General features: G+C 37.6%; 1 protein-coding gene across 1 annotated transcript in view; it reads right to left on the minus strand.

Annotated features, from left to right (window-relative positions):
• wwox (WW domain containing oxidoreductase) overlaps positions 1-12526 on the minus strand; it is a 303723-nt gene that overhangs the window by 289412 nt on the left and 1785 nt on the right. Inside the window, exon 4 of the mRNA XM_073868407.1 lies at positions 10350-10519. Within this exon, the coding sequence (XP_073724508.1) occupies positions 10350-10519 (170 nt within the window). The remainder of the gene's footprint in view (positions 1-10349; positions 10520-12526) is intronic.

Below are 12526 nucleotides of genomic sequence, written 5' to 3' on the forward strand. Positions count from 1 at the left end.
GTATGGTTTGTAATTACCGGAGTGTGAGGAGAGGAGTTCCACCTGACCAGCCCCACGCCGTTCTATTACCCCGCTGCTTTTGCCCCTGACTGCCCTTTGCCGCCCTCCCCTCACGTACTCCGTCTTTGACCCCCAAGTGGCCTCTGCAAAATCCCAGTACCATTTTTCATTGTGCCGTTTGTTTGCATCGGTCACACCGTCCCCACGGCAACCCCTTACGCCAGCCTTCGTGCTTAGCCCCTGCCATCTGCAAATCCAAGACTGGAATGCCTTTACTTTCATCAATGTCATTGTTAAAGACAGAGACTGAGGGATAAAGAGAGAAATAGAGAGAGAGAGAGAGAGAGAGAGAGAGCAATGACTGCAGAGAGTCATCATGCAACTTTAATATCTCTGCTCTCTGAAAAATAGTAAAAGTCAACTGATCCATAAACCACTTGAGTTCACACTCAGACACTCCTTACCATTTTAAAAAGCTTCCCTGCCTTAAAAGCTAGTAAAGGCCTTAAACATATATATATGCATTCAGGCCGCTCGCTGGGGTGGTATTGAGATCGTAATCATTATCGAATCTTTTATCCCCAGTTGTAATTTTCTTGCATGTTACATCAGTTTTTGCCGTGCTTTGTGAATTTCATCCAAGGTTAATAACGCTCAATAATTTGTCTAACCAACCATACCAGGTGTTCATTACAGAACCAATAAACAGATTAATCAAAACCGGACATGAAACGCACATTAAAAGCCTCAGATTCTATTTCCTCTGACACTCAGTATCAATAACAGCCTCCACGGGCACACCGAAGAGGATAAAACAAAGGAAAATACTTTTTTTCTGCGTTTATAACATTTTGGTGTAACTAAAATTATATAATGGATAGTTTTGCTTGTGCATATCAATCCAGCGGCACTAAAATACGCAACGCAATTAAAAAAAATGTATAGCGCTTCTCACAATGCATAATTTTCAAAGCTTCTTCACAGAAAATGCATATTTATGTCAGAAAATAAAGATTGTGAGCAGAAAATGACAGTGTTTACATTAGGCAAATTGAATGCATGTATTAAAGCAACAATAAGTGATGATAAAGTGTAATTGATTTTTCTATGATAAGAAAGAACATATAGATTGAATGACCAACTTTTTCCACTGGTGAGGGCTCTTCACAACGTCAAGCAATGCTTAGGTTACTTAGCAACGATAGATGCTCTGGAGTAGAGCTGGCAAAAAAAATCGTCCGCGATTCTAATGCGTGTCTCATCAGTAAAGCCGGTTCGGTGGTTAGTAGTAAACCGCTATCACCTGCTTTCAGATGGAGCTGCATACACTGCACAGAGCCGTATGTCACCGAAAGCTAGGCAAAATCGCGTTCATAATCGTGGAAGATTGTCTTCGATTATGAACGCAATTTTGCCTAGCTTTCGGTGACATACGGCTCTGTGCAGTGTATGCAGCTCCATCTGAAAGCAGGTGATAGCGGTTTACTACTAACCACCGAACCGGCTTTACTGATGAGACATGCATGAGAATCGCAGACGATTTTTTTCGACAGCTCTACTCTGGAGCACCCATGTGCTTTGAAAAGAAGGAAAGCGTCGCAATCTTGTTTTCCATATGGTTTTAGACACAAAATGTGAAGCAAATAAGCATATGTGCTTGGCCATTTCGGTGGGTGCTCAAGCCTAGCCCCGGAGCACCCACGGAATTGGCGCCTATGTGCGTGCTGTAGCACTTCCATCCATAAAACAACACTTGGTCCAAGTGAGAAATCTTTTTGGGGTTATAATGTTCCCAGACATGCTGAAAATGCATTCTCATAGTGTACTGGTAGTGCACATTGATACTTTTTCGCAACCTTGAGTGACCAAGAGAGATTAGCTTGCCTCATTGTTCCGCCCCCAAGCAGCGGGTCATCACTGATATCAGTTGCCTCCCCTTTGAATTAGCGCAGTAACTCTGAGTCTGCTGGCCGCTTTCGTTCACACGAACTTGAAGACATCTTGCTGTGTGAGATTGTAATTTATATATTTCACACTTCACCACCACGAGCCATACTTCACGACCACGGTTGTGCGGTGTTTATTACAACCGTCACAGCCATAATTATTACACACTCGGATTTTACAGGGTGCACACCCCCAAAATCATGGTGTATATTATTGCTTATATATATATATATATATATATATATATATATATATAGTGGATATATATATAGTGAATTTTAATACAGTGCAAAGTCTAAACAATGAAGCCATTTTCTCATCAAATAAGAGAAAACGTTTCTGTGACAATGACAAGTTTTAGGCTAATCCATATTACTGCTATTATCCACTAGGTGGCGCTCTTACACAACTTATAAAACATTGAAGCATAAACTGATTCAAAAACAGTGTGTATGTTTTGACCATCATTCTGAATTTGATCTCTGAAAAAGTCCTTTAAGAAACCTGCCCATATTTGAGAGGTGATAAAAAAGAACAAATTAAGATAGGATGAAACTTTTTTTTAAAACAGAGGGTCTGTTCTTTCCTTTGATATATTTTATGATTATATTTTTAAAGAAAATTTGGAAGGCATTAAACATTTTTTGAAGGTCTATTTTTTGCCCATTTTTGCCTTTATTTAAACAGTGATAGCGGAGAGGACAGGAAATTACAGGGTGGAGTGAATCGGGATTGGCAAATGACCATGAGCAGGGAATCGAACTTGGGTCGCCGAAAGTGTGAAAGCACCACGACGGAGCGCTGCCCACTACACCATTGGCTCCGTCGGAAGGCATTAAACTTTTGTAAAAAACATAAAAAATGCTGGTGTTGGCTGGCAACTTAAAAAAAACGCTGGTGGGAAAAGAGTGAAAGTGGACATTTCACAAGACTTTAAGATATTAGGGATGTAACGATACATCGTGCAATTCTGCTTGCTATGCTTCTCAACGAATTATGGTGAAATTCCCCTACATCTAAAAGCCAGATGGCGCTCTCGTGCAGAAACTCAATATGCGCTCCAGAAAAAGTACCATTTACACTTGCAGCTCCAGGAAATGTGTAAGCATATTTATATCGCTGTTCTTTAAACATTTGCAGGTATTTTCATGATAATAAAGAATATTTTAATGATTATGTTTGATGAGTGTTGCTTTTTCCAAAGGCATGTTATAAATGACTCAAACTGTGATTTTAATTTGATAAGGACTTTATAAATAGCCATAGTACATGAAACAGTTGTGCATAAAATTGCCCTTGCGAGTCAGGTATTATACTGTGTTCACAACAGCTGCTGTAGCGGCATCAAGCGCGAGTGATTTCAATGTTAAGTTGATGTGAAGACGCGTTGATGTGCGTCTGGAGGTCTCTCTGTGTGAATGAGGCGTTAAGCGTGGAAGACACGATTCCGCTTCATTGAATGCCGCGAATTGAGTGTTGCCGCGGCAAACGCGCAAGTTGAACCTTTTCAACTTTGGCGGAATAACCCGCAGCGTCAACCAATCAGGAGCTTGCTCTAGTAGTGACGCGATTACAGGAAGCGAGCGGAGTAGCAGAAGCCCCTCCCATGACGCGAATTTCCGTGTGAATGTCTCGATGACTAGAATTTCACACGCGGCTTTCACGTAGAAATGAAGCGAGTAAACTCAAACTATTCAAGCAGCAAACTAGGCGCGGTACACGCGAATTTGACGCCTCAAACGCAGCTGGTGTGAGCCCATAATTATAGTGTGTATCGCAAAATATTGTTACTCCCCTATAAGATATAAAAAAATTGTGTCCCCAGAGTAAGTATTGGACGTTCTTACTTAAAATACCATATAGATCATTTATTATAGCATGCAAAAATTGCCACTTTGTAGGTGTGAGCAATAATGTGCCGTTTTTGGGTGTGTCCTTTAAAATGCAAATGAGCTGATCTCATTGGAACACAGTGGCGCGGTTGGATAGTGCAGATTAAGGGGTGGTATTCTCCTCTTCTGACATCACAAGGGGAGCCAAATTTCAATTACCTATTTTTTTCCACATGCTTGCAGAGAATGGTTTACCAAAACTAAGTTACTGGATTGATCTTTTTCACATTTTCTAGGTTGATAGAAGCACTGAAGACCCAATTATAGCACTTAAACGTGAAAAAACGTAGATTTCCATGATATGTCCCCTTTAAGGTCTTTTTAACGCAAGGCTAGAGTCCAATAGGTGGGCAGTCCATCAGTGAATGATGCTGAACAGATCAGTGGTAATTTCTCACAAACAAACAGGGCCGATCTTATCTGTAGAAGGAAGAAGCACAATGTTACATCATTTAGGATCCTTTAGTTGAGATAGAGAGAGAGAGAGAGAGAGAGAGAGAGAGAGAGAGAGAGAGAAAAGAGAGAGAGTGACCCGGCGACACAAAACTGGTGAGAGGGTACAGCAACACTGTCATCAAAATTCAATTAAACTGGAAATACATAGCAGGCATGGCATTTATTAAGAAACATAAAACAGAAGATTTCCCGTCAGAACGGCCTGTTATTCATCCCCTGTGCCACCTTATACACTCCATTTCCTGTTCTGACACTGAGCTTTTGCAAAACATAACAAGGATATGAGGTTCAGAGCGAACTCTCAGACAGCGACACAATGTGCCACGAAAATCAGAGAATGCATCCGGTGTATCAAAGCAGGTGACAAAAGTTGTTTTAAGTTCGGTTTAAGTGACTAAAACACTCAGATCGGCTTGTTTTGTAAAAAATATTGCATTAGAATTTGGGTTTCCAAACAGATTTCTTCTAACACTTCTTAGTCTGCCATTGGACGAACAAACAAGCCACCTCACATCCCACGTTATTGAAGATATTGGTTGAAACTGATGCTATTGCAATGTCGGCCTACTCAGGATTGTGCAACACCACAAACCAACATGAAACCAAAAATTGATTTCAGAACAGCCAACTTACATGGAGAAAGCATTTGAATAAACCCTCACCTTTAAATACCTCTCTCTATAATTTTCACACAAAAACTTCTCAAAGTGCCGCAAGGAAAACGTGCCATCTCTAGCAAATAATATCAGCACCCGTGGCTGCGCTCGCAAGTTTGCCGCCTCATCCATAAGAACCGATGAACTGAAATAGGAACAGTGTAAATATAGAAGCCCGTAAACGTACACATGCATCCACGTCTTCAGCTCTGTGACTCAGAAAGACAAACAGAGGCACGTTAGAGCACCGTGACCGCCACAGAGCATCCATCACCATCAGAGACAGCCAACCAAGAGGCCACCACCATCACCCAATGACTCCAACGATACACCTGCTCGACAAAAATAACCCCACGCTACACGCTCGACTAAGTATAACCGACTATGTCTCACATTAAAGAAATAAGTTTCCGACTAGGTATTTCGAGACAAAAATAAAGTGCATCCAAATAGAAGATTTATGATTTATTTATGACTATCTGAACAAATGAAGGTGTTTCTAAGGAGAAAAATAATACAACCTGAGAATGTTTGAGAAATCTGTCTTAGCTGCTTATAGGTGGAAAGTTTTAGAAGTTTATACAAGTAAAAATGCACTATTTTGGTAATAAAACAACAAGAAAATGCAATAACAATTGATGTCTTCACAACTATAATTGGTTTATAAATAATTTAAAAATAGATCACAGATGCTTATGTTTTAAAAACAAAGATTAAAGTAAGCACGAAAAAAGAAAAAAGAGAGAGAGAATCTATATTTTTTATATCTATATTTCAACATCACAATTTCGTGGCAAGTACAGCCAAAGTTTTTCAGTGTTTCGAAACGAAACACATTAAAACCAAAAACTTCACAGGTCTCAGGTCAGGTGCTGTTGGGTGTGTGATGACGTGGCGTTTGAGTGAAGTGAACGGCACTTTAGACGGTAAATAACTTTTAGTTGGTTCAATAGAGGAGAATTAAGGAAAGCGCCCAAGTCACTAATGGGAATGAATGGGAGGCATCAGCCGGGGTCAAACACACACCGCAGGATCAATGCATGGGTGCAGGTGGACCACTCCACAACCAGAGAACACGTTAACAAGAGAGAAAGAGGGGATACAAAAGAGCATTTGTTTCCATTACCGCCGTATTAAACCGGTAGAGAGAGACGATTGTAAGTGTGTTTCTGTACAGGGCTAATAAAACACAGTACAGTATCAGTCTAATAAAAGCATAATAACCTCTCCTACTGTAATTACCAGATGATGAGACTTATTAGCGGAGAAGGCCAGGCGTGCCACCTTAATAATGCATTAAAGTGCTTAATGCATTTAAAAGCTACATGACAAACACAATTATTGCAATAAAAATGACCTCTATAAATAATTGTGATTCAAAGTAGATAAATACACTCATGCAAATGATTGTCTTGTACTCGCAAATACTTGTTAGTACAGTTGTGGCACATACATGTGGAATTACTATACATTAAGGATAGCATGTAACAAATTTTTTTTAAGTATGATTTAAATATGATTTTTTTTTGGAATAATGAGTTCATGTTGAAAAAAAATGCTAAATTATTGCTAAAAAAATTAAAAGGATTAAAATGAAGCATTATTGTAAAATAATAATAATAAATAGGACAATCAATGTAGCTATAACTTGATCGTTCACCAGAGTGCCATTCGATGCTTAAAAGAGAAATTAAGATCAAACTGATTGAATAAAATTATGATCATGTAATACCAAATAATGCTAATGCTAATAATACTATTCAGCAATTTTATATGATTAGTTGGTCTTTCCTGCATACTGTGTTTCATACGTTTTGAAGGCATTAGTAAAACTGCCTGTAAAGATGAATTCATAAGTGATCCACAGAGCATCTCTGCCATCTAGTGTTCAATCTCCCCCCAAAAAAACACTGACTTTACTAACAATAAAGATCTGTAAATTCAAAAAGCAAGCATTTATGTCACAATTATATTATAATATATAATTATTTGATATACAGTGAAGAAAATAAGTATTTAAAAACTTGCTATTTTGCAAGTTCTCCCACTTTCTAAATCATGAAGGAGTCTGAAATTGTCATTGTAGGTGCATGTCCACTGTGAGAGACATAATCTTAAAAAAATCCAGAAATCACAATATATGATTTTTTAACTATTTATTTGTATGATACAGCTGCAAATAGGTATTTGAACACCTGTCTATCAGCTAGAATTCTGACCCTTAAAGACCTGTTAGTCTGCCTTTAAAATGTCCACCTCCACTCCATTTATTATCCTAAATTAGATGCACCTGTTTGAGGTCGCTAGCTGCATAAAGACACCTGTCCACCCCATAAAATCAGTCAGAATCCAACATGGCCAAGACCAAAGAGCTGTCAGGCCCCTCCATGATTTCTAAGTGGGAGAACATGCAAAATAGCAGGGTGTTCAAATACTTATTTTCCTCACTGTATATATATGTGACCCTGCCTGTGAAAACCCAGCTTTAGTCGTTTTTGTGTGATTTACTGTTTTTTACATCAAATCATCCTACATGATATAAAGAACGTCATTATGTAAAAAATATTACTTTGATATCTTTAATATTGACTGAGTAAGATCATGATTGAAATTAATGAGTGAAATCATTGACTGATCTCAGAATTAGATTTTGAGACTAGTCTGGGTTTTAAAGACAAGATGCAAGTCATGCATATTTGTTTATAACAAGTTTATATTGTGAATTTGGGGTATGCATTACGTCATGATTTCTATTAAGCTAAATTATGCTCTTAAATTGGTTATTAGTTATCAGGGTTTTCACATGTTTGATGTTTGTGCAAAGTCTTAGGCCACCACCACCAGCTTTGTTGTTTTAGCAAAGTTTTAATATCCATCCATATTTATTTTCACTCTTTTTTAAGATACAAAAAGACAATAGAGGAAATGTGTACACACAATTAAAAACAAAACAATATTCAGAACTAAATGTCTTCTTCAGGCACCAGTCGGTATTTAGTGTGACCTCTTTTGGCACGAAACATATCTTGAGCTTTTTTGTGGAGACTGAAGTCCTGAAGTCATTCGATTAGAATTAGAAATTAGGATTTAATTTAATTTAGGTTTAAGAGATCCTGCAGTTTCCTGCTCAAGTGGAAGGGGAGTTTACCCCAAATACTTAACACTTCAGCTTATACTTTCATACAGTTTTTAATACTACATATTTCCTGTATTTTCTGGTTGTATTCTAATAAAGAGACTGAGAAATATTTATATATGATCACTATAACATTGCAAAAACATCACATCTAATGGTAGCATGGGGGCCTAATACTTTTGCACAGTACTGTATATTATTACTGGAAAAAAAATTAAAAGGTTTTATAAACACTACATAAAATATTAAGTATTTTAGAGCAGAGCATAACTAGAAAGCTATGAATTTCCAGAATTTTTTTTTCATGGCCTGAAAATCACTATTTTAATTTTAAGTACACGTGAAAACCCGAATGCATTAAAATCAGTGTGAACCAGAAGTTGCGGTCCACTTTAATTGTGATGTATTCCCAAATTAAATTGAATACTGAAAGAGAACAATAAAGAGAGGAGTTTCGCTCAGAAACAGAGCTAGCAGCAGATTGACAGGTGGAGGGGAGGAGTTAAAGGATTAGTCCATATTCTTAAAAATAAATCTAGATAATTTACTCACCACCATGTCATCCAATATCTTTTTTTGTTCAGTCGAGAAGAAATTATGTTTTTTGAGGAAAACATTGCAGGATTTTTCTTATTTTAATGGACTTTAATAGACCCCAACACTTAACACTTAACTCAACACTTAACAGGTTTTTCAACGGAGTTTCAAAGGACTCTAAACGATCCCAAACGAGGCATAAGGGTCTTATCTAGCGAAACGATTGACATTTTTGACAAGAAAAATAAAAAATATGCACTTTTAAACCACAGCTTCTCGTCTATCTCCGTTCCTGTGATGCGCCAGCGCAACCTAACGTAATACGTCATCACGTAAAGAGGTCATGGATGACGAATGCGAAACTACGCCCCAACGTTTACAAGTGTGGAGAAAGAGGACCGTTCTGACGTTGTTGTATGTGGAATGATACTAATTAATGTCTTTGTGTCAGTTTATTGTTTACAATGGTCCACAAATGTGCGTTTCATATATAGTTACACGTGACCTTTCCACGGCATTACGCAATTACGTGAGGTCATGCTGGCGCATCACAGGACCAGAGGAAGATTGTGGTTTAAAAGTGCATAATTTTTATTTTTCTTGCAAAAAATGTCAATCATTTCGCTAGATAAGACCCTTATGCCTCATTTGGGATCGTTGAAATCTGTTGAAAAAAACTGTTAAGTGTTGAGTTAAGTGTTAAGTGTTGGTGTCTATTAAAGTCCATTAAAATGAGAAAATCCTGGAATGTTTTCCTCAAAAAACATAATTTCTTCTCAACTGAACAAAGAAAGACATCAACATTTTGGATGACATGGTGGTGAGTGAATTATCTGGATTTTTTACGAAAATGGACTAATCCTTTAACAGATGTTCTGTCCACAAACTAATGTCATCAGAAAAGGACCACCTTTCCAAAAGGAAACACATTTTTATATTTTGATGAAATATTACAAGACAAAACAAGAAGACAACGTTTTGTGGATGCACAGAGGAATTGCATGGACGATGACCTTTAGTGTGATCAATCATTATGTTATGATCTCTGTCTGCCAACATGTGTTAATCATGTAAAGGCTAATAGTGATGGAAATTTCGCTCAGTGTGACAAACCACATATAGGTGCTTCGCAGATCTGTTCTGATAGGGTCATAAACAGCACTGAAAACACTATTTCAAATGCAAGCAATAAACAATAAAACGAATCATATAATAACAGCATAGTTAGGAGGGCAAAACAAATAAATACATAAATGTTTAAAGGGAAGGGAAACCAGATTTTTAATAAACTCTGAAGCCTTTGTGCCCCCCCCAAAAAAAAACTGGTAAAAGAGGAATACATATATACACAAGTTGCAATAACGAAAAAAGCATTGTGCTGGACATACGCAGTTATGATTAACAAATTTGGTACTGTGCCACTTAATGTGAAATCTGGGTCTATTATCAAACCCAATTTCACTACTGGAACGAGAAACTAACTAATGCTATAGTGCCACCTTCTGGATACGCATTGTACTGCAACAGTGCAGGTGCACAATGGTCAGGTTCATTAAACACAAATTGCTTAAAATCAGGCTGTTTCTTCATATGGTTGTGTACTAAGCTGTCAATTTAGATGAATCATGTAACAAAATGGCATATAAATACAGCAAAAAAACTGCAAACTGCCATCAAGTCACTTACTGTAATTTACGGTAAAAAAAAAACAGATGGGGTGCTTACCTATACCAGAATTGGCCCCTGTGATGACTATGACCTTGTCTGAGAGGTCACGATTCTGCAGTACATCAAGAGCACAGGTGTTTCCATCGAAGCGTTTGGGTTTCACCTGTATGTCTTCCACAGTAAAGGCCTGCCGGGGGTCAAAATATGTTGTGCGTTTGTTGATGTGACTGGAAAAAAATGGAAAAGATCAATAAATATTGTAAGTATACCATATTGTACTTAAGCTTAAATATATTGTAATTAAAATAATTTTGTGCACAATCATCTATTAACAATCGAATCTAATTACCGCACAGCCTGAGTTTAGCTAATTTGGTTTAGTGACTTGAGAGAGCATTTAGTGTAAAAGGTAAAAAAATTAATAGTGTTTTGCAAATATGCTTTTAAATTATATACACACACACAGCACTCACGTCATGATCACATTAACCGCTTACACCAGTACGTTACATACCGCATAAAATATAAGGTTTAGTTTTACAGACAATACTTAGATTAAGTCAGACACAGGCCTTAAGTTAAACTTTTATAAATGTGAACATCTTCAGAACACTTTAAGATTTAAAATAAATCTTTGGTGGTCCCTAAAGTACGTATGTGAAGTTTTAGCTCAAAATATCATATAGATAATTTATTATAGCATGTTAAAAGCCGAAATGAAATTTAAATGTAAACCTGTCATTTTGCTGGAACATTGTGGTAATTTTTACAAAAAAATTACTTATCTGTGAGCTTTATTTATTTTTTAATTAATGTGCCCCCATAATCTTAAATCAAAAATTCAAACCTCCCCTCCTCTAAACAATCTTTCTTTGCTTCCGGTCATATGGTATAGCAGGTGGGCAGGGTCCGGGAGAAGATCGCAATGATTAGCAATTAGCAACACGATCCAATCAGTTTACGAATTCAAGTCCAGCCCTATCTTGATTTAATATCAGAAGCCGTTTCACTTGGAAATATGTCACCATGGGGAAAATAAGGCAATTGCTACTTCCGTTTCATGGCGACTTTAAAATTGCCACTTTGTAGAAGTGAGACGTTTTTTTAAATGCAAATGAGCTGACCTCTGCACTAAACTGCAGTGCCGTGGTTGGACAGTGCAGATTAAGGGGTGGTATTATTATAATAAGATCCCCTTCTGACATCACAAGGGTACACAAATTTCAATGACCTATTTTTTCAGAGAGAATGGTTTAATGAAACTAAGTTACTTAGTACTGGGGACCAAATTATAGCACTTAAAGGGGCCATGTCACAAGTCTTTTTTAAGATATAAAATAAATCTTTGGTGTCCCCAGAGTACATATGTGAAGTTTTAACTCATAATACCATATAGATCATTTATCATAACATGTTAAAATTGCCACTTTATTGGTGTGAGCAAAAACGTGCTGTTTTAGGGTGTGTCCTTTAAAATGCAAATGAGCTGATGAAATTCAAACACTGATTACAATGATGGTGGTTTGCTGCATTTGAAACTCAATTGTGCTGTCAATTATTTTCTCACTCTCTTTCTCTCTCTCTCTGTACTAAATGGCTGTGCCGTGGTTGGATAGTGCAGATTAAGGGGTGGTATTATTATAATAAGATATCCTTATTATGACATCATAATGAGAGCCGAATTTCAATGACCTATTTTTTCACATGCTTGCAGAGAATGGTTTACCAAAACTAAGATACTGGGTTAAACTAAGCTTTAAACTAGCCTGGGTGCCAGCCGATCTTAGCCCCGCCCACAACATTTGAAAATGGGAAGATCGGTCTGGGGTTTTTCCGTTAAGGAGCTTCTATGCGAAACACAAAGCTGGTCGACCAATCAAATTGTCAGGGCGTGCTTTATACGATGATGGAAAGATGATCAACATTAACGTAATCAACGTCACCAAAGAGCGCGTGTGTTGAATCTGTGTACAACGAAATGGCTGCCGCTGCAGAATTCAAATGTGTGGATTCTGACATTGAGTCTGTTCTAAAAGATATTGACAATCATCGATTTTTTTTAAAGAGGAACAGAGAAAAGCAATCAAGGCATTTGTTGATCGGAAAGATGTTTTTGCCATCCTTCCGACGGGATTCTGCAAACATTTCATTTAGCTAGCTCCGATGGTCGCTATGAAGACGAGACATGAAAACCCTATTGTCATTGTTGTTTCTCCTTTGGTCGCACTTATGGA

This window comes from Misgurnus anguillicaudatus, chromosome 6 (assembly GCF_027580225.2).
Source record: "Misgurnus anguillicaudatus chromosome 6, ASM2758022v2, whole genome shotgun sequence".
Lineage (NCBI taxonomy): Eukaryota > Metazoa > Chordata > Actinopteri > Cypriniformes > Cobitidae > Misgurnus > Misgurnus anguillicaudatus.